The following is a 26,925-nucleotide window of genomic DNA, read 5'->3' as shown; positions in this document are numbered from 1 at the left end:
TTTTCATTATTCCTGGGTCTATGGGCTGAGTTACACAATAGAGATAGTCTCCTGTTACCTGATCTTGCTGAAGGCCTTACGAGATATCTAGTCTTTGATTGAATAATGAGAGATTTTTTCAAGCATTGTACACTATTAAATTAATCTTTTAGAGAGATAATGGTTTCGTGATAAAATGGTAGAGGATCTGACCGAGGCAATTGTAGGATTGGGTGGGGGAGATTGATGGGTAGAGGATCTGACCGAGGGTAATGGTCTTGACAGTAATGATCCTGTGATGCATACATGTCTTTCGCAGTTCGAATGCAAATGTAAGAAACTTAATGTTGTAGTTCGCTACTATATTAATTAGCATTTAGAAAAGATCAGCTATATTTGATAAAGTAGTTTTAGGTATTACTTTAGCTGCTACTAATCTAATTCCAATCATGTGCAAAATATGGTGGTTCCTATTCCAATTAAAGGTGAAGAAAACGACCAAAGTTAGTGCGGCGGTCCTGTGGGATGCTTCAATGTGGCGAGACCTCCTTTAAATGCAATGGCTGCATTAGCTTTGCCCATCTCCATGAAAGCTTCTTTTGGATGGTTGCTTGTGTATAAAGCTTCAACTCCTCCTTCAGGCCGATTATGGAGCAATGAATTAAACATTGAAACAAGTCTTGCTCTGCGGTTTTAGGTAAGGGGAGGGGAGGTTCATTAAAATGCTTTCAATATCAATAAAGCTATCACAATTAATGCTGCATTTAGCTTTTTGGTTGTAAAGGAAGAGAGTAGGCTGGCACCATTGTTACATGTTAGGCTTAAATAGCAAAATATTTTTGAATTATATATTTTCTTCAATTAAATCATTGTTCTTTTATCTATTTAAATAAATTTTTAATCTTAACAAAACGTGTGAATAGTTGATGTGATCATGCATTTGATCACGTTAATTATCATATGATTATATCAACTTGTTAAGTCATATATTATTGGCTTATAAAATATCACTAAATAATTTATATCCGTTGAAAACGTCACTTTACGTAAGATATGATAATAAAATAAAATAAAATAAGAGTGGTAATAGTAAATTAAGAAATTAAAATAAATTAATGATTAAAAAAAAAACAAAAGAAATGGATTTCTTAGGCGGCGCCGAGAGTCAAAGACAGAGTCCAGTCCAAAGTCCAAACTCGTGGGAAGTAAACATTACGCTCTTTCCTCTCGGGTAGCACTCAAACCTATCTCCACGACCGGTAACCCAATCCCAGTGTGAAAAGTATTGTCGTACGTTCAATTTTTCTCCTTTGGTTCGCACGATCCTGGTTCCCGTGTTTTGCCTTTCACCAGCTCAACTCAGTTATCATCCAATCAAAAAAGGGTTTCAAAGGTTGGGCAATTCCACACCCGTTTTGGGTTTTTGGTTTCCAAGTCTTCAATTTCTCACCTACTCCATATCTCATTCTTTTGTGGACTTTTCACTATTTGTCTTTGATTTTTTAGCCAATTCACTATCTGGGGTTGAATTTTGCTTTTCCATTTTTATTTTGGGATGCTTATCTTGATCATTGAATGTTGGTTACTTTTCTTGTTGACCTTTTCCTTCATTAAATTACAGTATCCATTTTTATTTTTTTTTCTTTGCACCCTTTATTTATAATTTGGGTCTAAGTCAATCTTATTGTGAATTCCCAAAGCAGCCCACTTTGCTCAGCTTTTTTTTATCAATTCAACAACCCCATTTCATATTTTTGCTTATTGATCTGGATAATGAATTACTTATTTGTAGTATTTTCTTTGTAACAAAATGAATTTGGTAAATTGAGTACAGGACAAGTGACCAAAAAGTCTCTGCCCCAAAAAACAGTTGGGGTGGTGTGGTTAGGCAGCAAGTGGTGAGAATATTGTTGGATTAATGGCTGGGTTAAGTGGAGACCAAGTTCTTGAAATTGACGATAAGACTGAGGACATTCAAAACAATATTAATAAGGACAGTAATTGTGATAGTAACCTTACCAACAGAGAGGTTATAGACAAGGCAGGGTTGGTGGTGAGAGGGGAGGAGAATAGTAACAATAACAATCAGGGAGGTGAGAGAGATATGGCTCCTCCTGCTAGCAATTCCATTCACAGGTCAGGTTCAAGGCCTCAACTTGACCTTAGCAAGGCTGCAATCCAGGGCAGTTCTGAGGAAAGGGATCCTACCATTTTGTTGCCTAATCAGTCTGATGATATTTCTCATTTGGCTCTTGATATTGGAGGTGTGATCATTTTTGATTCAACCCTTCGTTTCTTCTCTTTAAAGTTCTTTATGTGTTGTTATTTCTTGGATGGTTTTGGAATGCTTTTGCATTTGGAATTGGTTTTTGTTTTAATGGTTGGCTATTGCTTTCTGGGATTTTTTTTCCTTTCATTCTTTGGGGGAATGGAGATGGAGAAAAGCTGGGTTTCCTGTGTGGTCAATGTCATATATCTAATTACATGCATGCTATTCTTTTTCCCTCTTCTTCTTGCCTTTTTCTTCCTCCTCCTCCCCCTTTTCAACCACACCCTTATGTATGAGGAGGAAGTTCTGCAATACCAACTCTAGTCTGAATTATCGTGGAATTAATAATGGGAGAAGATTGATAATACTATATCTGAAGGAATTAATGCTTGATTTGGATTATTATATTTTGTTTCTTTAAGAAATCCTTATACCTGCTTCTGATTTCAGCATTTTAACTTCTTTAATAAGAGTTAAGATGACATTTGTAAGTCATTACTGTTTTAACAGCAAAATGAGACCCCTGCTGTAACAGTTTCCCTCCCTTTCTCCACCCTACCTGTGCATGTTGGTTCTGTTCTTTCTCTCTATGCTCGATGGCAATGGTTCTTTAATCATAGAACAAGAAACCTAGAAAGAAATTATTTGCAGCCTCTTCCAGTACATTCAAAAGTTCAAACATCTGTTTTTTCAGGTTCTCTCATTAAGTTGGTGTATTTTTCAAGACATGAAGATCGATCAATTGATGACAAGAGGAAGAAAACTGTTAAGGAAAGACTGGGTATTTCAAATGGTAACAGGAGAAGCTATCCCATTCTTGGTGGCAGGCTTCATTTTGTGAAGTTTGAGACAAGCAAGTTAAATGAGTGTTTGGATTTTATTTCTTCCAAGCAGCTTCACCGTGGCGGTATGCATCTGCATATCTTTCCCTTTTCATTTTTCTTCGGTCTTCTTATTTCGGAAAGTTAGAGAGTGCACATGCTGGTAGCATCATATTTGTGGCTTTTTTACCTGCATTAACATATTATGTTCAGTAATTCCATTCAGCCTTTTTGATTAGTCTTCTTCTTTTCCTTCCTTCTTTGCTAATAGGAATTGATTCCCACCATTGGAATTCTGAGGCCCCAGCCAATGAAAATGCAGTTATCAAGGTATTTTTGTTTTTATGACTTCTTCATAGCATTTTTACATTCTAATCTGTAGAAGTTGCACCAGTTTTATATTGCATTGCAGAGAATATCCTGTATTAAAGTTTTGTTTTCAAAATGTCTATCATAGTAAAATATGCATGGCATCTCATTTGACTTTGGCAATTTGAATGTCCAGCTAATTCTAAGCAATTGTTTCCTTATGCTGACAGAAAAACATTGGACTACCCCTTACTGTATATGCTGCTGTCTCATTTCTGCTGCTATTTGTTAATTTACTCTTCATACAAGATACCATCTCTTCTATTCTGAGTTTACATGGCTCATTATATGGCCTGGCTCAAGTTCTTGACCATTCATTTTCCCAATATTTTAGCAGTCTTTTTTAGGGTTCATTTTACTTAAGCAGCTATATTATGAATATTTTTCCTGATATTTCTTTAAAAAACTATCAAAATATTTCATTGATTTTGAGAATGGTCTTGTTCTTGAGCAATAATTGCAATGATAAGGTCAAATGTTCTTATAAGAATTGTTTAACTAAAGTTTAAATTGTTAATAGCTTCAACCACTTCACATTTATACTTTTTTAAATGCATAGTTCTCCTAACAAGTTGAGTTTATGAGAAGGCCACAGGGGGCGGGGCGTACAAGTTTGCAGACCTCTTCAAAGAAAGGCTGGGGGTCAGTATCGACAAAGAAGATGAAATGGATTGTCTTGTGGCAGGAGCAAATTTCTTACTTAAGGTCAATTCTTCATTAAAATTCCATTTTCATCTTTATCAACTTGTACACACAGGTGGACAAAGATCCTTATGTTTGTTTGATTGTCGAGATTGGAAGTTGAATGCATAGAATTAAGCTGTTCTGTCTTCTTGATGAATTCATGAACGCATACTAATTGTTATGTGGTCTTGTCTAGCACTCTTCATGTAGATGAACATTGAACACAGAGTTCCCAAATGGCTGTTGTTTAAGCAGAAAAAGCTGCTGGTAGTATATTCTTGAAGCGGTTGAGAATCTTCATGGGGGGCAAATCTATACAACAGTAGTGAGATAGCCAATCTTATAAGAGTTTTGGTGAAAAAATAATTTGTTCATTTGTGGTAATAGTTCCTAAAGTGTGTAGAATTGATGATTATTTTGCAATCTGCAATCTTGGGAATTCTTGAGGAGGGCTATCCTGGCTATGGAAGAAGTTGGGTAGAAAATTGAGCAAACTGTTGATTATCCAGATTAATTAAGGTCATTTATAATCCTAAACCAGATTATATATTATCCAAACATGCATTGGTGTAAAAAATTGTTTTCAAAATATATGTTTGGGGGTATTTTTCATATACTTTTACAAAATTTATGCTTGCTACAATAGTTTACAGCAAACATCTCAAATGTAAATTTGGTATTGTAACTGAGCAGGCTATTCGTCATGAAGCTTTCACACACATGGAGGGCCACAAAGAGTTTGTTCAGCTTGACCATAATGATCTGTTCCCCTATCTTCTTGTTAATATTGGATCTGGTGTTAGCATGATAAAGGTATTTTTTTTTATTTTTTTTCTTTTACCCTCATTTTCAAGCTGCTTGGGACATAAGCTTGATTAGGATATAAAACAATCTATACTCCTGGCCTGGTGAAGGTTGATGGGGATGGGAAGTTTCAACGTGTTAGCGGAACGAATGTTGGAGGTGGAACTTATTGGGGATTGGGAAGGCTGCTAACGAAGTGCAAGAGGTTGTTTTAATCTCCTAGTCCATTTTGTGTTATCCCAAGATGCTACATCTTCTCTGTATATAATTTTATGCAGGCCTTTCTCTTAATTCATCCCCTTTTTCAGTTTTGATGAACTGCTCGAGTTGAGTCAAAGGGGAGACAATAGGACCATAGACATGCTTGTTGGGGACATTTATGGTGGTATGGATTACTCTAAGGTATATCTTACTTATCATCTTTTCTATCTGTTACCAAAATATGTAAGAGGCATGGGCAAATATAAGATGCGTCAATTCTATGATTTATGGACTACTTGCTCATTCTTGATATCCACTATAGTTACCACCCTCTATTCTTAAATCATCACAGATTGGTCTCTCTGCGTCAACCATAGCTTCAAGTTTTGGCAAGGCTATTTCTGACAAGAAGGAGCTTGAAGACTACAGACCTGAAGATATTTCCTTGTCTCTCTTGCGAATGATTTCATATAATATCGGGCAGGTTAATTTCATGAAAACAAACCATTATGTAAAGTAGAATTACCTGATTGGAAATATATTGGTTTTGTTCCCTTTTCTAAGGAATTGGTAATGGGATTAGGCTTAAAGTCTTGCTTGAATTATCTTCAAGGATCATCCTCCCTCCCATATGATGGCAATAATTGCCACTTTCCTTAACCCTGAGAAGGTGAAGAATTATATTGTGAAAAACAATTCCTTTGCTGGGCGTTTTGAAAATGTTTTCACCTCTAAGAACAAACTTGTTAATTTATTTGTATATTAACTAGTTTTTATTGTGAATTTGATATTCAACCTCCTACATAACCAATCAGATAAATTATATTGATGTTCCTTATGTTGTTAGATGTCTTTCTGCTGCTGATTTCAGTAATTCTGCTATGTAGATATCTTACTTAAATGCACTTCGGTTTGGGCTTAAGCGTATCTTTTTTGGAGGATTTTTCATAAGGGGACATGCGTATACCATGGATACAATCTCCTTTGCTGTTCATTTCTGGTAAGTGTCTGTGTCTCTCTTTATTATTCAAGTTTGTCCATGTCTGTTCCTGTTGATGAGTAGTTACTGTACACTCCACAAATATCAAATGTTATATCTATGGTCTAGGTCACAAGGAGAGGCACAAGCTATGTTCTTGCGACATGAAGGGTTTTTGGGAGCTCTAGGTGCATTTATGAGTTATGAGAAGCATGGCCTTGATGACTTGATGGTGCATCAGTTAGTTGAAAGGTTCCCAATGGGAGCACCATACACAGGAGGAAAGATACATGGACCACCACTAGGTGACTTGAATGAAAAGGCAAGTATAGTTGGATTTTGTGATATCTGGCCTGAGTCTATCAACCCCTTAGAGATCAATGGGCCTGGGTTGGGTCTAAGTTGTAGTAAACGGGTTGGATTTGGGTTTGCCTCTCGACCTCGGTTTGACACTACATTGAAAACATTTTACATATTTATTTTCTTAAAATCTTCAAGGTTTAATCTTCTGTATGGGGGGTTGATTTCAAATGAATTAGTCTTGGCATATAGATTACTCTGGGCCTAACTCTGGGCTTTTAAAATATTCCAAGAAGAAAAATCAGGTAGAGCATTGTATATTAACAAATCTTGATATCGTACTTTCAAAGGTCAATTTTACCTATTCGGGAAATTTAAAATTTTAGTATTTATTTTGTACATCAATTTTCTTTCTTTATTACTTTCAAGGAGATCTTATTTTACCTTGTTTTCTCTGTTATCTGTCAATTTGAGAAATTTCATGTTTCGCTCAGTATTTGAAATACAAAGGTTCTGCAGAACCTATTTCTTAAAATAGGTAAAAATATCATTCCCGTGAGACAATGAATCACGGAGTTAATGCTGCTTACACTCTATCACATAAACTTTTCACCTTCGATCCTGCTTTAGAAATATAAAAACAAAAGGTTTGGATGCATATACTTTGGCCTAGATGAAACAAAGTTTTAGATGTAATAATTAATTCATTGATTTTTGCACCCTTTTACTTTATTTTAGTCTTGATAATTCTTGAACTTTTTCTTTAAGTTAATAATTTACAGTAAATAAAGGGCAAAATTTTAGAATCGAAAAATGTATATGTTTGCATGCTTCTAGTTGTGGAAAAATTATTTGGGATGGCTGAAGAAAGTAAAATGGACTCAATTTTTGTCACAAAGGGATAATTGAATAGGGGTAGAGATGTGGAGTAGCTTTCAAGTGAGGAATACTTTGGCACCCAAAGAACATATTCCATTAAAAGTGGATAACAGGAGCAACCTATTGTATTGTTAGTCAAGATATAAACTCTGCTCATCCAGGATCGATAGCAACTATTATTATGCATAGCATAAGAAAGTGTATTAAACAATTAAAAGTTGCAAAAGCATCTCCACTATAATGATTCCCTAGAATCTTATCTTTTCTAAGGCAACATAAAGACTTGATTCCTAAAGCACCTGTGTGGGAATATGTCCAGTAAAAGTGGACTATTATAGAAAAACTTAACTGACTCAGACAGATTAGAACATATTGATGACTTACCAAGATTGAAATCTAGATATTGCTGTTGTTAAATCGAAGAAAGGAAATAGGTGAAGGTTATCCATTTAATTTATTAGAGTACTCCCTAAATTTTCTTAGTGTATGCTAGGGCTAATGAGGTATATGAACATTTCTCTTCTTGGATGGCTGTTTCCAAAATTTGGGCTTCATTCATCCTATATTAGGACACGACATGTTGAACCTTTCTGATGAAGCATAAACTTGATCTGTAATTTTTTCTATAGAAGCAAGGTGGACCAACAGAAAATATTTTCATTTCAATCATGAGATCTCATGCTTTTCCAACAGAGGCTTCTTTTTTTTTTCCCCTTATGCTTCTTTTCTATGATCTCTAAGGCTTTGTCCATTTTTAAATTCTTTCTTTGAGCTTTTGTTCTCCCCCCTGGCCTCACACCCAATTTGTGTGGGTTTAACTGCAGATTTCTTGGATGGAAAAGTTTGTGTTGAAGGGGACTGAGATTACTGCACCAGTACCAATGGCTCCACCTGGAACCACAGGACTTGGAGGATTTGAAGTTCCCTCTTCCAAAGGTGGTACTTTGCGCTCTGATGCGAGTGCTTTAAATGTTGGTGTTCTCCATCTTGTTCCCACTTTGGAGGTGTTCCCATTATTAGCCAACCCAAAAATGTATGTAAATTACACTTTGGTGTTCCTCACTGTATTCTATCTCTGATCCTATTCTTTTTTTTTTTTATTTATAGTACCTATAATATTTTGCACATTTATCCTGCTAATGCTTAGACAAAAGACCAGTAGTTTATAGGTTCTGTTTATATATATATATATATATATAGATATAGATATAGGTCTACAAACAATATGTGAAGAAGTTGAATGGTATTGACTACTCTTTTGTCAACTTAATGCAGCACACTATGATCTGCGAGAAAATATTTGCATTATGAAATATACTATATCATACAAATTTTTTTTTTTATCTGTCCGTGCAATTGTTTAAACTCATATCTTGAATTACATGCAAACAGGTATGAGCCCAATACAATTGATCTCTCAGATCACAGTGAGCTAGAGTAAGTATGCACCTCAAATATGCTGCTTCATTTTTATTCAAGACTGCAGCTTATTTTGGAAATACATGTTGCTTCAGATATTGGTTCACTGTGCTTTCGGAGCACTTGCCAGACCTTGTTGATAAGGTAATTTAAACATTATAAAACCCTCTCTCTCTCTCTCTCTCAAGTGAGCAAGGCAAATCCTTGAGTGACTAAATCATGAAAGATCTGCCAATTGTATTTTAAGAGAGGAGCCATTTCTGGTAGAGTTTTGACAACTTCAATGTCACTGATTGGTGATGGCATTTCAGAATGGCATTCAAAATTCAAAATAACAATTTGAGCATTTGCCTGACATAACCTAGTGCCTACTGATACCTGGGTCAATTTTCATAAGAAATGTTTATGAAAACATAAAATCATATAAGCTGGAGGCTGTAGTTTTCCTTCTAGAACTAGTCAAAGATTGAGGACAGCTGAACTTTCAAATGGTTAAAATGCATTCTCCTAATCCTTCATTTAGGATCAGGAAAAACGAAATTTCCCTATTTCAAACAAAGAAAAAAAACGGAGAAAGAGAGAAAGAAAAAGTATTCTCCTTGCTTTCTTTGGCCATATTAAAAGGACTTTAGTTTAAATAATTGGAAGTTGAATTGCTCTTAGAACTATTGTATAATTTGTGAGCTTGTCATATATGTTAGGCAGTGGCAAGTGAAGGTGGAACTGATGATGCTAAAAGAAGAGGTGACGCTTTTGCGCGTGCTTTCTCTGCTCACTTGGCGAGGTGACTTACTCTAATGATTTTTATATATATATATATATAGTTAGTTGATAACTGGTAATATCTAGTCAACCCCTAGATGGAAAAATATCATGATTGTAGCTGAGGTTTTTTTTTTTTTTATATTGTAGAGGCTCATTATAAAACAAGAGAAACATGGGAAAGGCAATAATTTCAAATTGAAAATCACATTAGGTCACTTTGCTTAGAAACTTTTATCTGAGATCAAAATAAATGCTGCTTTTCAAAAAGCTTGTGGCACAGTTTATTATTGTTCCTAAATTTTGTTGAACTAAAAGTTATTGGAGACAAATTGAACTTTTACTTTTGGATGCTTTTGCTTTTACGCCCAACCAAATAGGTTGATGGAGGAGCCAGCTGCATATGGGAAGTTAGGGTTGGCTAATCTTTTGGAACTAAGGGAAGAGTGCTTGAGGGAGTTTCAATTTCTTGATGCTTATAGAAGTATCAAACAGAGGTAACCTGCATTTCAACCAAGTTGTGAAAATGCTTTTTCATTTTTTAAAACTTAGCTGTCCACTTTTCTTGCAATCTTATATGTTATGTGTGCACGCACATTATGTAGGTGTGCGTCCTTCATTATACCTTGCATCAATACATCTGTTTTCTTGTTTCTCCATACATGAGCATAAAAAATTACATGGACCATACTTAACTTGATCTTAAAAAATATGAAAGTGTTTTAACACCTAAATATGATTTAGGTATATTTCTAGTGGTTTTTTAATTAATAAAATTTTGCAAATTTGTTGATGAAGAAAAATTTTTCTATAATGCAAGCCTAATCAGGACAGGTGGAGTTTCCTCTACTAAAATGAAAAATCTGCTTATTCTTTTCTCGCAGAACTGGTTTAGTAAGAGGCTGAGCAATTGCATTGGCTGCTTGCATTTATTTGAAGAAGGGAAACACCATTTAAACTATTTTTAAGACATTTAATGTTTTCAAAGATAAGCCCAGTAGGAAAGCAAAATATAACTTTTGTCTTCTCCCCTACCAAGGTAGGTCTATGTGGATACATTATGTGATTTAATCTCTTTTAACATTTGATTTCCCAAGCATTTATGCATAGGAGATAAAAAGGGCATTAAAACTAGTTGGATATTTGTCCAAATACCTGCCTGCACTAGTAGTTACACAGCCATACTCGTACAGTTTCATGATTCATCTTACCAAATTCATGCAACAAAGATGGTCATTCAATGTTGTTTCTTGGGATCTTAGTTAAACTTCATTCACTTATGACTGTTTCACCGATCACAACAGGGAAAATGAGGCATCTCTTGCTGTTTTACCTGATCTGTTGATGGAGCTTGACTGTATGGATGAGGTATGGTAACTTTGAATTTTTCCTTATTTCCTGATTGAAGGAGCTTGTACTTACTGAAAAAATTATATCAGATGCTGTAAAATAACCTTGCTTCAAGTTTATTCATTCTTATCTGAAAAATGTTATTATAGGTATGAAACTGCTGTATCAGGCAAAAGACTCAGATGTGAATATGTGATCATTTGATATAAATTCTGAATTGGATTTTTGGTTGAGGTCACATAGTTCACACCACCATCCACCAGTTGTAATGCCCTGCCTTTCCTACTATTTTGCTGACCTTTCTTAATTCTCCTCATATGCAGGAGGCAAGGTTACTTACCTTAATTGAAGGTGTTCTAGCTGCAAATATATTTGACTGGGGATCCCGTGCCTGTGTTGATCTCTATCATGAAGGAACAATTATTGAAATTTATAGGATGAGTCGCAATAAAATGCAAAGACCTTGGCGGGTGAGTGCAGAAAAAATTGAATATATTTAAGGAATCTTGAGTTGCACTGTATTTTTTATTGAATAGAAAATTCAGTTAAGAAAAAAAACTCAGAAACAAACTCTTTGTTTCTGTACTACAGGTGGATGATTTTGACCTCTTTAAGGAAAGAATGTTGGGATCTGAAGGGAAGAAACCTCAGCCCCATAAGAGAGCTTTACTCTTTGTGGACAACTCGGGTGCTGATGTTGTCCTGGGCATGCTTCCACTAGCAAGAGAACTCATCCGGCGTGGAACAGAAGTAAGTTTGTCTCTTTATTGTGCTGGTGAAAGATCTTCCACTGAATAATGACTTGCACAATGAGATTGCCTCAAGTAGTTGAGTCCTTTACACTTCTGAGCCCTCCATTGTCAGTGTGAAATGTATCTGTGTACTCTTTCAATGCATTGTGTCATAAATTAAGTAGTATAATTATTCTCTTCTGAAGATGATTATTGTGCTGCACAAAAATGCCTTACCTTTTGAACTGAAATAGCAATCTTGTTTTGTGGACTGGTTATCTTCTGCAATGGCTTTATCTTGTTTCCTTACCATTTAAATTGCAGATTAACTTATAATGAGATGTTTCTGCAGGTTGTTTTGGTTGCAAATTCTCTTCCTGCACTGAATGATGTAACTGCTATGGAGCTTCCTGATATCGTTGCTGAGGCTGCAAAGGTTTGCCTTTTCTTGATATTGCTTGCTTTTCCTTTCCACTTCGCTTCTACATTATTTTTTATTTGAATACGTTTTTTGAAGCATCTCATGAAATGTTCTCTCATTTAATTCTAGAGAAAGAGGGAATCAGTTTCACATATGAACTTGAATTATAGATGAATTAGTGGACAACTTGCATCTAACTAGAGAGTTTACAAGACTTTTCTAGCAGAGATTGGGCTCTGATGAAAGAAAATGGAAATCATAATTTTAATGCAACAGAGACATATAAATGGCTTCATTTCTAGTTTTAGCTTTTCAGCTTTTGTTGTACTTTTTACCATCATGCATTCAACATGGTAAGCTGATTCTTCTAGTCCACAGCATTGTGATATCCTTCGCAGAGCTGCTGAAGCTGGAGGTCTTCTGGTGGATGCAATGAACAATACATTAGATGGTTCTAAAGAAAATGCATCTTCAGTTCCTTTGATGGTTGTTGAGAATGGGTGTGGGAGCCCATGCATAGATTTACGGCAGGTCAGCTCTGAGCTAGCTGCAGCAGCCAAAGATGCTGATTTGGTATGTTATTTGTTCTCTGATGCTTGCTTTTCACTGACTTGCTTACATCTGTCATGAGAATAAGAGAAATCATGCATTTTTCTGTGCAGATTATCTTAGAAGGGATGGGTAGAGCTCTTCACACCAACTTTAATGCTCAGTTCAAATGTGAAGCCCTGAAGGTATGGTTCTGTGATTTTCTATGGAAGCAATTATATGTAGCCTTTTCTCTAGTTGACGGAATAATCAGTGAGCGGAATCTTTGTATCAGATTTTTCTTTAGCTTAGGGTTTTTTACACTGGTAATCCTCAGCAAATCACTTGATGTAGTGGAGAGGGTAGAAAATAGTTCAGCATTTCAGCTTTTGCAAAAATATACGTTTAAGAGGTTTCTCGTGACCCTTAACCTAACACAAATACTCTGTTTGCAGCTCGCAATGGTGAAGAATCAGAGGTTGGCAGAAAAACTGATCAAAGGAAAGATATATGATTGCGTTTGCAGATACGAACCTGCCAATTGAAATCTTATATACTAACAACTTCAGGAAAAAACTAATAACAACTTCAGGAGTGGAGATGGAGCAAAGGAAAGCCCACAGCATTAGCCTATATCTTCCTTTTGTCTGTTTTAAGTTTATGATTTGTTGAATAGAGCACTTGGTATTTACCGGGCAGCTGCTCGCAGAGCTTCTTCAAATTGTGTTACTATTAGTAACTCCCATCATTAGCTGATTTCAGAGGGATAACGAATCTTCATTAGGATATTACATTGGAAAAGTTCTTCATACATCAACTGTAATTAATCAGGAGAAAACATGTTTGTAGATTGTTGTCAGAAATGTAGTTTAGCATCAGAACTATTATTTGTTTTTTGTAACTTGATAATCTACTTCGCACTAAATCTTTGTGCCGGTCCAAATTATCAGAAGGATGGTAACAGTTTTACCAAAAATCCTGTTCAAGGGTGGTAGCAGCGTCGGTGAAAATCGTGTTCAAGGACAGTTTATACGACTAGCTATGTGCATTGTGCCCACAAGCATCTGAGGGCGTTTGGTCTAGTGGTATGATTCTCGCTTTGGGTGCGAGAGGTCCCGAGTTCGATTCTCGGAACGCCCCTGTATGTTTTGGCAAATTTTCTTTTAAAAATTCTGGTCCTATGGCCACCTATGTGACGGGCAGAAGTGATTGGAAATAGGCCACTGCATTTACCATTTGATCACTGCAGGAACGGCAGAGCGGGAATCCTCAGAAGCCTGAAATAGAACTGGTTTGCTAGTAGAAGTATAACACTAGGAACTGAGGCTTTCCAATAAGTTAGTATGGTTTTGTAGAGAATGAGCAAACTCTCCGCATTCAACTTGAGAATCTCAAGGGTGGATTTAGATTTGGTAATTTTAAACACGACACGATAAGATACGGGTTAAACAAGTTTTGAATTTAGTATTAACGTGTTTCGTATCTAATCGTGTTTGACACGTTAAGACACGAAAACATGACAAATACGTTTAAATACGTTTACTTAATTGTGTTATCGTGTTTAATTATATTATCGTGTTTAAACGTGTATACGTGATACATTTACTAACCTATTAAAACTTAATAGTTAAAAACTATTTTAACTTTATATAAATAATTTTAAATAATTATTTTAATAAATTTTTTTTATTTTATAAAAGGTATAATGTAATTATACATGCTCAACCCTAAATTTTAACTTTTGGTGATTATTTGATGTTATTATTATTTTTGTTTTATTATAATTATAAATTTTAAATTTAAATAATAAAATTATATTTAATTGTAAATATTTTTATTTAATCGTATTAATAGTGTTAAACGTATTATTAATCATGTCGTGTCGTCTATTGACACGTTTAATAAACGTATTATTTTAACTTTATATAAATAATTTTAAATAATTATTTTAATAAATTTTTTTATTTTATAAAAGGTATAATGTAATTATACATGCTCAACCCTAAATTTTAACTTTTGGTGATTATTTGATGTTATTATTATTTTTGTTTTATTATAATTATAGATTTTAAATTTAAATAATAAAATTATATTTAATTGTAAATATTTTTATTTAATCGTATTAATAGTGTTAAACGTATCATTAATCATGTCGTGTCGTTTATTGACACGTTTAATAAACGTGTTAATCGTGTCGTGTCGTGTTACACGTGTATTAAATGTATACGTGTACGTGTTTTAAATTTAAGACACGAATATTAAACGTATCGTATTCGTATTTAACCTTAACATATTTCTTGTCTAATCATACCTGAAACATTTACGACAAGTTAACACGAATTACCAAATCTAGACGGATCCATATGCGGATGGCCATTAGCCATAACTATTTTCCCACAGGGATATGCAATTGTTTGTCATACACCAGTTCAACGGCAATCAAGGGTGTTAATTGTTGATTCACACTTTCCAAATATAACTTTCACAGGTTTGCTCAACCAGCATCGAAAAAGATGGAGAAAGAAATAGAAATAACACAATGGACATTAAGACGAGCAAATGAATTGATGTCTGAAAATGAAGAAAAGCATATTAAATCCAACATAGCCACTTAAGTAAGACTGAAGATATATGTTGCCTGCTCTTCTTCTTCCAAAATTTTCATCCCAGAAAGAAATTCTGTAAATTACATTTCAACAGTATCTAACTGTCTACACATTGAAAACTGAGGCTATTGAAACAAAATCAAAATTTCAAACCTGATTATTGCTTTGGATCTCTGAATCTGATTAATAATAGCCTTCCCATACAACAAAACTTATATGGTAGCATGTTTCCATCGTTTCCCCATTATGACTGACTCATTAAAACAGAACAATAAAAAGCAGTGAGAAAAATAACAAAAAGCTCACTCCATGACAGCAACTCCTCCAGCTGACTTTATCTTCTCAATTATGTCATTTGCTTCCTCCTTGGTGATGCCTTGTTTGAGCAAAACAGGTACCTTTTCAACAAGGTCCTTGGCCTCTTTCAAACCCAAATTAGTAAAAGCTCTCACTTCTTTAATAACTTTGATTTTTGCAGCAGCATCAAACTTCTCCAACTTAACATCAAATGCTGTTTTCTCTTTCTTCTCCTCAACCTTTGTAGCTCCTGCAGCTCCTCCACCTTGTGAACCCAAGTCCATCCCTTCAGTCTCAATCGGCTGCAATTTTGGGTGCCTTAGCGTCTCGGACAGAGTAGGACCAATTTGTCTGCGTTCTTCAGGTAGTAGGGAAGCAATGCGCTCTGCCAGTTGAACAATCTTATCAGAGGGCAGAGGTCTTGGGCCATATGGATCATAGAATTGTGGATATTTGAACCTTTTAGGCTTAGCATTGGGATCTCTTGGAACAAAATCATGCTGGAAGGTACGAGACTGCAAAGGTCCAGTTACTTCACGAACAGAGGGACGGACATGAATCACTTTTACAAGTCCAAATAGCTTCATGATTTGCATCAGATAAAACAATGACTCATGGAAAATATGGACAGAAAGAACTTATCTGCTTCAACCAAGTAACTAGAAGTTGCCAACTGTTCAACACCGCCTCATAAGATCTCACCTGCATGTGAAAGGACAATTAACACTATTTTTGCAGAGGAAAAGAATCCCTGCTCACATCTAAAAACGCAATGCTAATATCTGGCTATCCACACAACAGATGTTAGTCGTGGCAAGGACTAATTAATCATGCCCATTCCCCAACAAATATAGTCATTCCAATGCACTGAAATCATACTATATATATTTACATAGCATGTTACGTTTAGTTGATGGAATTATAGACTAAGCAATATTGGAGCTCTATCAATGGCTTAGGGAATAAATAAGTCAAGCCTATTCACAAATTACTTGGGCTCAACTCGCAAAATATTCAACTTCAATTAGTTCACAACCAAGTCGAGCTCAATAATCAAGCAAGCCAAGCTCAAGCATTAGAACACTTGGCTCGAGCAAGTCGCGAGCCTAACTGAGCTCCAAAAAGCACATAAACAACAACAACAAAATTACATGCAAGAAGCTTTAACTTAATTTTAAGTTACTGATAATAACAAAACGGAGTTCTTAAGTTCAAGTAGCTCTTACTCCTTTCAAGGTAAGCTTGAGTTTGAACAACGAATCCTGATCAATCAAATTTTACCAAACTTACTAAAACTGGGTTGCTTTTAGTTTCATTAAATAAGATTGAGATTATCGAAAGGAATTTTCAATGACAACGAGAAAACGAGAACGAGATTTGGCTTACGATTAAATCCATAGGAGATAAATCACTCAAAAGAAACGTAAGAATTTCTACTTTCCACCAATCAAAGTAAAAGTGTTTTTGGGACAAACCCAAAACCAGATATGTACTAGAAAAACACTATGATTCCAGCAAAAGAAGAAGAAAAACAACATATATCTTCCCGAATCAATCCCCGTTTTGAAAAATAAAGACAAATCCTAGAACCCAATATGAAACGAGACAAAAGAAGTAGTTCACTTACTTGAGAGGAAATGAAAAGGACTGTGCCTTTGAATCGGCGCGGCGGCGAGAGGCAGATGGAAAGGTGGAGCAAAGTGAGGGAAAGGAGACGAGAACAGGCAGAGCTCCTTTCAAAATTTCGGCCTGTGACTTTGGACTTTGTTTGGGCCGATGGAAATTATGCAAAGAAGAAATGCTTGGCCCAAAACGCTGCCGGTTCAAAATAAAACGACAACAAACATTTCCTGTTAATAAGGCTTGTTTTGTTGTTTGTTATTAAAACCCAAGTCCATAAATTCCCATTGTTAAAGGACTATTAGGCTCATACAGTCATATAAAATCTAATATTTATACCTTATTTAAACTCGATCAATAATATCTTATGAAAATTCTATTAAAAACTGAATCTGTTTATTTAGTTAAAACTAAAACTTAACCCAACCCGAATTAAATAATAAAAAAGTAAAATTTTAATCATTTTTATGTAATTTATTAATCAAAATTAAATTAATTAATTCAAAATAAATTTTATATTTAGCTAATTTATAAATTAAAATAAATAATTTGTCAAGTACAAATAATATATATCCTAAAAAATAATATGAAAATTAAAATACTTGTTAAAATATTCATTATATAAAATCATATTCGAATAACAGATATTTTAAAATTACTAATTGAAGCCGTTTTGATTTAAATGGACCAAATACTACGAAATAACCGTTTAAGTACTGCCCATTGTCCTCTCAATTAGTAGGTTATTTGTCTATTAATTGTAAATTTTAGTTACAAGAAAGAAAATGGAAAAGATTGAGTTACACTTGCATATAGCTTTTTCTTAGGTCGATTTCTCCAGCAAATGGCTATCTTTTTTCTTGACAAAAGCAGGATTTAAGAAATGAAAATCCCATATTCATCTTTTCTTTTTCTTTTTTTTTTTTTTGGTTGTGGAAAAGAGTCTCCCTCCAAAGGACAGGAGAGAGAGCACTTGGCTTAGTTGCCATGCTCCTAGTCCTAGCAATGAGCAGGGAGCCACCTAGGGTCACATGCAAACAGCAGGCAGGGCGGTTTCCAATTTCATGGTTTCCAGTTTCCCCTCATGCCTTTCATTTTCAGAGAACTCCCCAGGCCTCAACCATTATCAGACAATGCAGACATTAAGATACAAAAAGTGACAGCAAGAACTGGAAAAGAGCACTCTATATCTTCATCGGTATAACAACAAAATCCTAGAGCTTAGAATTTCTTTCACTCAAGACACCTGAGCAGAAAGAAAGCAAAAAATAAAGTAAAACAAACATTAATGCACTAAGGTGGCCATTTTTGGGAACTGCCTTCAGAGTTTCTCATTCACAAGCACACTGTTTCCTTCTTGTTAAGTCAATAAAAATCGAAGGCCACCCTCACAAAAAAACCAGATACATTTACTTGGAGCTGGACAATCTAGACTAATTAATGCAGATGATGATCCACAGTCATTTTAAACAACGTGCTGCCTCCAGGATTTCTAAGCAGTTGATTACAGATTGCTTCAGACCAATGGATTTGTCGTGGAGGGTCCATAGTTATTCATCATTCCAGACCATGATCCCAAGTTGTTCAAGTATCCATAAGTGTCTTTCCCAGCGTCAGAACATCCTTGATCTTGCCAGTCAAGGGACAAGAGTTTGGTGTTTGGCTTCACATCGACTGCATGTTGATCTGCATTTGCATCATAAGGAAGCATTATCCTCTGGCAGGTGTCCAGGAAAGTGCCACCGTTGCCATCAAGGGACATCCCGTATGGAGAGCAGAGGCCATGAAGATTTGGTGCCAACCCATGGCCCATATCGCCGAGTCCCCCAACCATACCCAACTCACCATTCCCCATAAAATCATAGTTCCTAGAGCTCCCAACAATGGCTTCTAGCTTGCTCTCCATGAAATCAATCGGCCTTGGATTTTCAAGCAGAGAATTGTACTTGCTCTCCATGAAGTTATTATTAGCACCATGAGTACCAAGCATGTTATTAAGGTGAGAAAGGTTCATTTCAGGAAATGAAAGGTGAAGATCAGTGGGATTATGAGAAGATGATCCAGGGTTGTTGCTGTTTGCTGATTGATCATTTGATTTCTTAGAAGCAACTTTCTTGTTCTTTCTACAGCCTCCACCAACAGGAATGTTCCTTAGCGTCCCTCCCTTGGTCCAGTACCTCCTACAAGTCTTGCAAAAGTACCTGGGCTGGGAGAGGCTGTAATTGTTGTAGTAGCAAAACTTGGTGTGCGTGGAGTCACACCTGGGGCACTTGAGAGCTTGGTCATGCGGGGGCCTCAGCCTCCTTTCTATCAAGGGCCTCGAACATGCGAGCATATCACCAGATGGGGATGAAGAATCCATTCCAGACTCCTCGTGAATCGTGCCCTAAACATGGAAAACAAGGAAGTAGTGGAAAATGTGTCAGAATTGTCAATTTAAAACAGTAATGAGCAATGTTAGGACTAGACATTCTTTGTCCTTTTCAGGCGGCAGATAATGAAATGACTCAATATTCCTTTATCCTTTCCACATATCCAACTACATTGTCTGAATGCAATAAAAAAAATCCTACTGTACTGACATATAGAACAATAATTGCTAAACGAAACCCGAGAAGGGAATTCCGCAGTTTAAGCTTCCAAATCTAGTAAAAACAGTTGACATATCTGGTAGCAAGATGTTAGTAGTACTAACATAATCCACGCATTCAGTGTAGTTTAGACTTCAAAAGCAAATGAGGAATCAGTGCGTTTTCTTTCATGCCCTTTCAAAGTTCAAACACAGAGAAGATCCCTTCTAATTGACATTGTTTCATTATTCATTGGAGTTTATGACACCCTAAGGTCATAACCAAGTACACCAAGACAACCATCTAGCTTGGCCGATGATGAAGAAAAGAAAGATGTATATACAAGACTTATAGCTTTGAAATGGCATGTAACAGGCATACCTGAAGCCAGTCAGAAGAATCCATGCAAACTTGCAGAGAAGTAAGACCCATTGAAACAAAACCGACCCAACAAAGACAGAATGCCAAATATTCAAAAGAAAACAATTGCTCTCTGCTCAGCAGCCTTTCTCTCTTCACTAACACTTGAGAGAGGGGCACAAGGGTACAGAAGAAGAGGGATGAGGAGGAGAATAAGTGAGAGAGAGAAATCCAGGGATTGAAATGGTTTGTGTCAGCTAAGGAGTTGGCTGTGAATAAGAAGGAAGAAAAAGGCATGAAGGGAGTAGAGTACATAAGTAGAGAGCTGATACTGTGTAGCTACGGTCCAATTCATTTCCTCCTAGTCGTCGGTGAGCCAAAAACAATATATTTGATGGGCCACCACGATGCTGTCCAATCCGAGGACAAAGGGCCCACTTATCACCATCTTGACTAACACTAGGTTAGCTTGATCAAGGGCTGTGATGTCACCTTGGTCGTCCTGTTGGGACAACCTGAGCCGCGAGATATGGGTTTGGTTAGACATTTACGTCAGAAATATCGGCGTAGTCGTCACAATGAAAACGCAGACTCGTGTTTGACGTGACTCACCCCAGTGAAGGAAAGAGAATAACAATTTTTTGTTGGGTTTTTCGATAAAGAAGGGAGGGAGGGCATACCGAAAGTGCACTCCACTTGCGGGCCCGAAAACGAGTGAGGGCCCCACTCGCCCTCCTCCTACAAGCAAAGGATCGATTCTCCTCTCCCCACCTCGTCACGTGCCTCCCTCCTCCATGGCCTCCTATGCTGGTCACTTGTCTCTTTACGTTCTTTATTTCCCTGGATAAATAGCTTGCTTTAACCCATTTTATCCCAAGAGAGAGTTACAGTCTAGATAGCATCAGCAAAGGCTTCTCACCATCAAGATTAATGAATCACTCGATTCAATGAATCCTTCGTTGACTCTCTAAGTATTAATGAATGGCTCATCAGGCCAGGTGCATGGCTTTATCCACTGGTTTGGATTTGCTTAAACACACATTTTTCAGAATGCATGGATTTGTTTACATGTGGGAAATTGCTTGTTTTCAGTGTCACCAACTACATTCCTTTGCAATCTAGCCTATCTTTCCCTGTCTGTGATATAAAAATAAAAATAAACCAAACCCACAAAAAGATAGACAGAGGGAATGAATACTTTTATCAAGATACCCAGTTTTCAAATCAAAATTCCTCCAGCTAGGCGGCTTTGGGTTTTCTTGGATTCAAAAACCAGACATATTTCAACAAAACACTCGATGGCTAGCTACTGCTAGAAAACGAGATGCTTGGGACAACCAGTTTCAGAAACTAGCTTCAGGATCACACTTGAACCAAGAGAGGAGGGCCCAAAAGTACAGACTGTCAGGTGAATAAAGTGCACTTACATGCCCACGTTTTCACCGTACATTTATACCCTTGACAGTTCCTTCACGGTAAAGGGTAAGAGGATGATCAGTTTCAGCATGGTCCACACAGTAAAATTAATCCCATCATTAATTTTCCTTTAGGCTCCATTCTTTTCGTCTTCTTTGGTTCAGGGAAACAATCATCTCCAAATGATAGCTCAATGACCCTTTTTTCTCTTCTCCCCTCCACTGCCTTATCCCCAAAAGGGAAATCAAGGTTTTTGTAAGGCACAGAAACTAATCATTTGCTAATTCATTAAGTAGCTCAATCCATCATGGCTGTGTTGAAACTTCTCAAAATGAAAAAAAAAAAGATGAATAAAGAAAAAAGAACAAGAGGAAGCAATGCAACTTATTTTCTTGAGTAATGTGAATGAAGATTTGGGCTACTTTTTGATGTAATACTAAGACTTTGATGGAATCATTTTCAGCCACTAGAGAATGCTGGCCAACAGTTGTCATCCTGTGCATAAAATGGTGATAGTGGACCTGTAAGATTTTTGTGTGTATATGGGGTATCTTTGTTGCCAGATGGTGACAAAATCAATGTGAATTCATAGCATTAGACTTGGAACAAAATCAATGTGAATTCATAGCATTAGACTTGGATCAAACATGCTAATTGCTTTTTTTGGAAGAAAAAATTTAACATATTGTCAAAAGCCCTTTGGAAGTGAAGACCCATAAGAGCAGCTTTGGTGTTCATCTGTCTATTTTATGTTCAACACAAATACTTTTCAAATTTACAATTTGCATGTATGATTGTTATGGTCGATTTTTCAATATTTCACACGTTAAGATTTAAATTTAAAAATTTTAATTCAATGTGTAAACGAAATATTAACTATTTCAAAATTTTCGTTTCAAGTTGACATTTGCACCCAATCGCAATGCCAAACTAAACTAGAGTATAAGTTGATATTGAAATATTGAATTCAATTAAAAGTTGGTAATTCAAACTTTAAAGGAAAATGAGAATCGATTTTCTTACAAGATTTTCCACCCACCCAATCACACTGTCAAACTAAGTGTAAACTTAGTTTCAAATCGCTCAATTTCAAATCAGCAACTTTGCTTCAAAATTATTCCTCTTTATCAAAGTAACTATATATCAACAAAGAAAGGTGAAAGAAACAATCTAGCTTCAGCTTCACGATGCCGCCATACCCAAATCTTGAATCAGTTCTTTAGCAAGCCTATTTTTTTTTTTCCTTTTGTAGATCAGCAGCCTAAAGCTCAGGAAAAGCCATGAATTCATCACTCTCTTATAAAAAAATCTTGGGTCTTTCTCTCTTTATTTTTTTTTCCTATCCTTTTCCTTTTGGAAATTTACAATCTTTTGATCGGATTAGTAAGCAACATTGTTACACGTACACCGCTTATCAGAAAAGACAAAAACATTGTTGATCGTATCTTTGTCTAGGCTCAAAGATGAAACACAGGAAACCTTCAAATTTTAAATTGAAAAACCAGGAGGGGGGAGGGCCTTTAGCCATATAAGAATCCAGCAAAGTTCCATGGGAGAGAAAAGGAACCCAAACCCAGTTTTGGACGATGATGATCATCAGATTCTGGTGTGGTCCTCTTCATTACGAATTGATGATTGTGGTCAAACAATGGAAATCTCGTTAAGCGTGCAGTCAATCTGGGTTTCAATCCTTGGGCCTAGCTCAGGAGGAAGGGACAAGGGGGAGTCTTATCATTGATCCTAAGCTTTTCTAGGCCACATGGAAGGCAATGATGCACCCCATCAAACAGGGTTTCGGGAACCATGATTGCATGGGAAAAAAATAAACTAAAGAAAAGTTTTTGCAATGAGTGTGATTTGTCTCTCGATCGAACGGCGCGGTTTGCTTTTGATCAGGCAATCGCAGCTTGGAACATTTGCTAAAGTTGCCGAGAAGAGTACAGTACAGGGTTCAAGTGTGAAAACCAAAGTGAAAAAGAAGGATTAAGGGGTCCTAGGAAGATAACCTAAGATTGTCTGATCTGATGCAGGATCCATGGCCTCGTGCATGTGAAAGATTTGGTGTGACAGATAGGGTTAATTAATGGACTAAGATTAAGCATAGTTGCATGGAACCTTTTTCTAACGTGGACAATGTTGGGGACCAGATGGGTGGATATGCTTATCTTCTATGCTTCCCACTTTAGCCTCCAAGAGCGTGTACCACATGTTTTGCTTGTAAATTTTTTAAATATTTTAATATTATTTAATTATAAATTTAATAAATATACAAATCTTTCGATGTAAATATTAATCGATTGAAATTGAAATAAGATCAAATTTTATTAAATTTAATTAGTTTTATCTTATTTTTTTGGATAATAATTGGTTACGATAAATGATCTATTTATTATTTCGATTGGTTTTTAATACTTAAGATTTACAATTAAATCAATAAGAAAAATTATTATATCTTGAAAGTACTGTATTTAAATAAAAAAATAGCTGACAGAACTAACAGACATAGATTAATTGATTTCGATCATTTCTTATAAGAATTCTGCAAGATAAACATATGGTTAAGACCAAAAGCAAAACAATTTTCTCAACTTGTTGGTTAATACCATAGTGGTAATCAAATCAGTAGGAGCGTGGGTGGCACTGTATTTTGAAGGGCGAGTGGGGTTTATCCGGAGGCAAAATTGCTGGGCTGCTCTAAACAATAGCGACACTGAGCTGGGGCAGCTCTAATGCGCATGCGCGACACCTCCAACGGTGACTGCGGCGCCAGGACTAAATCAAAACAAAAGGAAGAAAAAAGGCCACGCCATGCCAGGCGACTAACCACCTTACTTGCCTGAGGAATTTCTATTAAACCGAATCTCAAGGGTCGGTGGACTGGATCTTTAGACGACTTCCACCCTACAATTATTTTGTTCTCGTTATCATTCTCCTCCTACAGTTACTATATATTATATACTAATGTCTTATTATTTGAATATTTTTAAAAATTTTCACATTAATTAAATTAAAAATATTTTAAGAATTTATATATAACAAGAATTTCTTCTTTTATTATTAATTAGTTTTAAGTTAGATGTCTGATTTAAAAATTGAATACAGCATCCTGCTCTCATTTATTGGTTTTTTGTGAATTTTTTAAGATTTATTTTTCGTGATAAATCCGTTATTTTATAGGGGAGAAAGAGTATTGAGGTATTGATAAAGGAAATTTTCACATTAATTAAATTAATGGTATCTCCAGAACTTAAATATTATAAAGATTTTTTATTTATTGTTAATTGATTTTAAATTAAATGTTAGATTTAAAATTGTAATATATATTTTTATTTTAAGAATTTAACTTATTATTTAATTCAAATTAAGATATAATTTTTTATTTAATTTAAAAAATTATAAAAATAATTTATTCAAATTAAAAATTAACTTCATGTGATAATAACTACTAGTCCATCTGTCGTCACCACTCACGTCTTTGAATAAATTAAGCTGAGCTGGAAGTGATGTATTGAATATATATGTTTCTTCCCAATTAAGCTGATTTGATTTGAAATAGAAAGAATAAATAAAAATATCAACAGTTCAAATTCAATAATCAAAAGGAAATAATTCGTAGTTTTGATTTACCTTGTGAAATTATATACATTGATTTAATCGTGATTACATATTTGATTTGAACTAATTAATCCAATAAACACATAATTAAAGCATTAATGATTTTTTTTAAAAATGGTTGATCATATAATATATTTCTTGGGGTTTACAAATTTGATACTAACTTGTTTTTGTTCCTATTACCATGCATATGTATATGCATGCATCTGAATAGTCAACAAGGAAATTGATCAATGGTATTATCCATGAGCATGCCAAACTTTTCTTTAATTAATCGTGTTTATATTAGACAATCTTAAGTAATCCACTTTATAATCAAACATCCGTACTCTTTTAAAATTTTTGTTCTCTAATGAAACATGTGAAACACAATTACGTGTGACCTTGCACGGCGCCGTCTAATCAAAAAAGAAATATTACTCTTACTAGAGCATAAATCAAAAGCGATATACATGAAGATATCATTAAACTTAAATTAGGAATTAATAACACCATGATTTGTCTTGATCCATTTAGTTTAAGGAGTCGAGCGTGTGAATGGGATCTGGTAAGTGGATATATGGTTGGAATGTTGGGGCTTGCCTCAGGTGTTTTAAGAAAATGGAGAAACTGACTTGCGACTTCCGGTCAGCAAAAGGCTGCATGGAATTGCCAATAGGGGAAATTTCCCCGAATTTATGTTGGCTATGCTAATGCTAGTCAATGTAAAAGGAATTTTTTTAGTACATGTAATCTATTAAAATGTTAGATTTAGTTTTCGTTATAATAATTTGTATTAAATCTTTTGATCTACATGTAATGGGTTATAGTTGGAGTTTAGCACCATATTGGGCTTTTAAAGTCTAGATTCGTGATCCATCATATCTTTTGACTTAAAAAGCTCATTGTAAATAGGGATAAAAATGGATGGATTGATTTTAGATAATATAATATTCTATATAATTTTGGATAAGATTTTGATTTGAGAGTTAAGATACCCAATCCTCTAAACTATTTATATACACTAATCGATTTGGGGTGTGGATACCTAAGTAAATCATAAATTATGAATCTTATAAATAAATGTAACAAGAAAGAAATAAAAATTTATAGTAAATTCTCTGCTCTACATGTTACAGGCCACCATTGGTCTATAACACTATATTGAGCATTTAAAGTCTAGATTTGTGATCCATTTTATATTTTGACTTAGTAAGCTCATTATAAGTATAGTAGGGATGAAAATGGATAGATTTGACATCCACATTAATGTCATTTTGGATAATTATAAATAGATATGGATAAATTTTAAATAATAAAATTGATATCCTGAAATAACTTTGAATAGGATTTTGATTTGAAAGTTAGGATATCTTATTCTTGAAACTGTTTATCTAATAATTGATTTGATCATAGATATTGAAATAAGGAGTAGTTCTAAATTATGAAAAGAAAATTATAAGAAATAACTCTCCTCATAAGCCTAATTAAAAAATAGCCCTCATAATAATTTTTACTATTTTTAATCAATTTTTAGCATAACTTGACAACAATGCCCTATAAACAATTTCAGATAAAGTAAATGGTCTCAGTTTTCTCTATCCTACCATTTAAAAAAAAAATCTAAAATTACTATTTATTTGGCTATCTAGCTTTCTCTTACCATCCCAAAGAGCAGAGATGACATCAAGATATGTGTTTTTCGTTGTTGAGTTTATTAGTTTATATTCATAGGATAGAATCCCAAAGTCGAGTGAGTAAAATTGATTAGATATGTCTATAAATTAGAGATATGTATGACTTTGGCAACTTAAACGTAACTGCTGCGAGCAGGTAAATCAATTAGTTATTATGCATTGCGTTACTAGTTTTTAAGCATTGAGTCACTGGTTTCTAGGCATAGGAGAAATAAAGGTTTTTAAGCATTGGTGGTAATGTTTGTAGGCATTGCGAGATTGGTATTTAG

At 35.1% G+C, this 26,925-nt stretch overlaps 3 protein-coding genes and 1 non-coding gene across 4 annotated transcripts; 2 read left to right on the top strand and 2 right to left on the bottom strand.

Annotated features, from left to right (window-relative positions):
* The first annotated feature begins 1,159 nt into the window (after nt 1–1,159).
* PANK2 (pantothenate kinase 2) lies at nt 1,160–13,397 on the top strand. Its single transcript, XM_007036173.3, has 23 exons — nt 1,160–1,372; nt 1,814–2,243; nt 2,943–3,155; nt 3,341–3,399; nt 4,027–4,143; nt 4,816–4,935; nt 5,037–5,131; nt 5,235–5,328; nt 5,480–5,611; nt 6,015–6,127; nt 6,236–6,428; nt 8,110–8,318; nt 8,678–8,722; nt 8,800–8,848; nt 9,406–9,488; nt 9,847–9,963; nt 10,771–10,834; nt 11,140–11,286; nt 11,408–11,566; nt 11,900–11,983; nt 12,347–12,541; nt 12,631–12,702; nt 12,952–13,397. Exons 2-23 carry the CDS (start codon nt 1,898–1,900, stop codon nt 13,039–13,041), a joined length of 2,796 nt encoding a protein of 931 aa, XP_007036235.3. The 5' UTR covers nt 1,160–1,372; nt 1,814–1,897; the 3' UTR covers nt 13,042–13,397.
* Nucleotides 13,398–13,564: 167 nt separating this feature from the next.
* On the top strand, nt 13,565–13,636 carry TRNAP-UGG (transfer RNA proline (anticodon UGG)). Its single transcript has one exon. It is a non-coding gene; the product is annotated as a tRNA-Pro (tRNA).
* Nucleotides 13,637–15,230: 1,594 nt separating this feature from the next.
* On the bottom strand, nt 15,231–17,159 carry LOC18603916 (Ribosomal protein L12/ ATP-dependent Clp protease adaptor protein ClpS family protein). Its single transcript, XM_007036171.3, has 2 exons — nt 17,027–17,159; nt 15,231–16,101 (listed from the first exon to the last, which is right to left on the bottom strand). The coding sequence occupies exon 2, from the start codon at nt 15,993–15,995 to the stop codon at nt 15,405–15,407; it is 591 nt and encodes a 196-aa protein (XP_007036233.3). The 5' UTR covers nt 15,996–16,101; nt 17,027–17,159; the 3' UTR covers nt 15,231–15,404.
* A 1,017-nt stretch (nt 17,160–18,176) lies between these two features.
* On the bottom strand, nt 18,177–20,245 carry HCA2 (Dof-type zinc finger DNA-binding family protein). Its single transcript, XM_018116842.2, has 2 exons — nt 19,971–20,245; nt 18,177–19,405 (listed from the first exon to the last, which is right to left on the bottom strand). Exons 1-2 carry the CDS (start codon nt 20,019–20,021, stop codon nt 18,536–18,538), a joined length of 921 nt encoding a protein of 306 aa, XP_017972331.1. The 5' UTR covers nt 20,022–20,245; the 3' UTR covers nt 18,177–18,535.
* Nucleotides 20,246–26,925: the final 6,680 nt, after the last annotated feature.

This window comes from Theobroma cacao, chromosome 3 (genome assembly GCF_053813885.1).
Source record: "Theobroma cacao isolate CCN51 chromosome 3, ASM5381388v1, whole genome shotgun sequence".
Taxonomy (NCBI): domain Eukaryota; kingdom Viridiplantae; phylum Streptophyta; class Magnoliopsida; order Malvales; family Malvaceae; genus Theobroma; species Theobroma cacao.
Note: the sequence above shows the minus strand (reverse complement) of the source record. Positions and strands in the feature narration are given on the sequence as shown.

Bases quoted from the DNA above. Each gene is read 5' to 3' on its own strand.
- PANK2 (XM_007036173.3), top strand. From the start codon at position 1,898: ATGGCTGGGTTAAGTGGAGACCAAGTTCTTGAAATTGACGATAAGACT. The intron at 4,144-4,815 runs GTCAATTCTTCA...GTAACTGAGCAG, and splicing joins GAGCAAATTTCTTACTTAAG to GCTATTCGTCATGAAGCTTT. The intron at 8,723-8,799 runs GTAAGTATGCAC...ATGTTGCTTCAG, and splicing joins TCAGATCACAGTGAGCTAGA to ATATTGGTTCACTGTGCTTT.
- HCA2 (XM_018116842.2), bottom strand. From the start codon at position 20,021: ATGGGTCTTACTTCTCTGCAAGTTTGCATGGATTCTTCTGACTGGCTT. The intron at 19,406-19,970 runs GTATGCCTGTTA...TTCCATGTTTAG, and splicing joins ATTCTTCTGACTGGCTTCAG to GGCACGATTCACGAGGAGTC.
- LOC18603916 (XM_007036171.3), bottom strand. From the start codon at position 15,995: ATGCAAATCATGAAGCTATTTGGACTTGTAAAAGTGATTCATGTCCGT.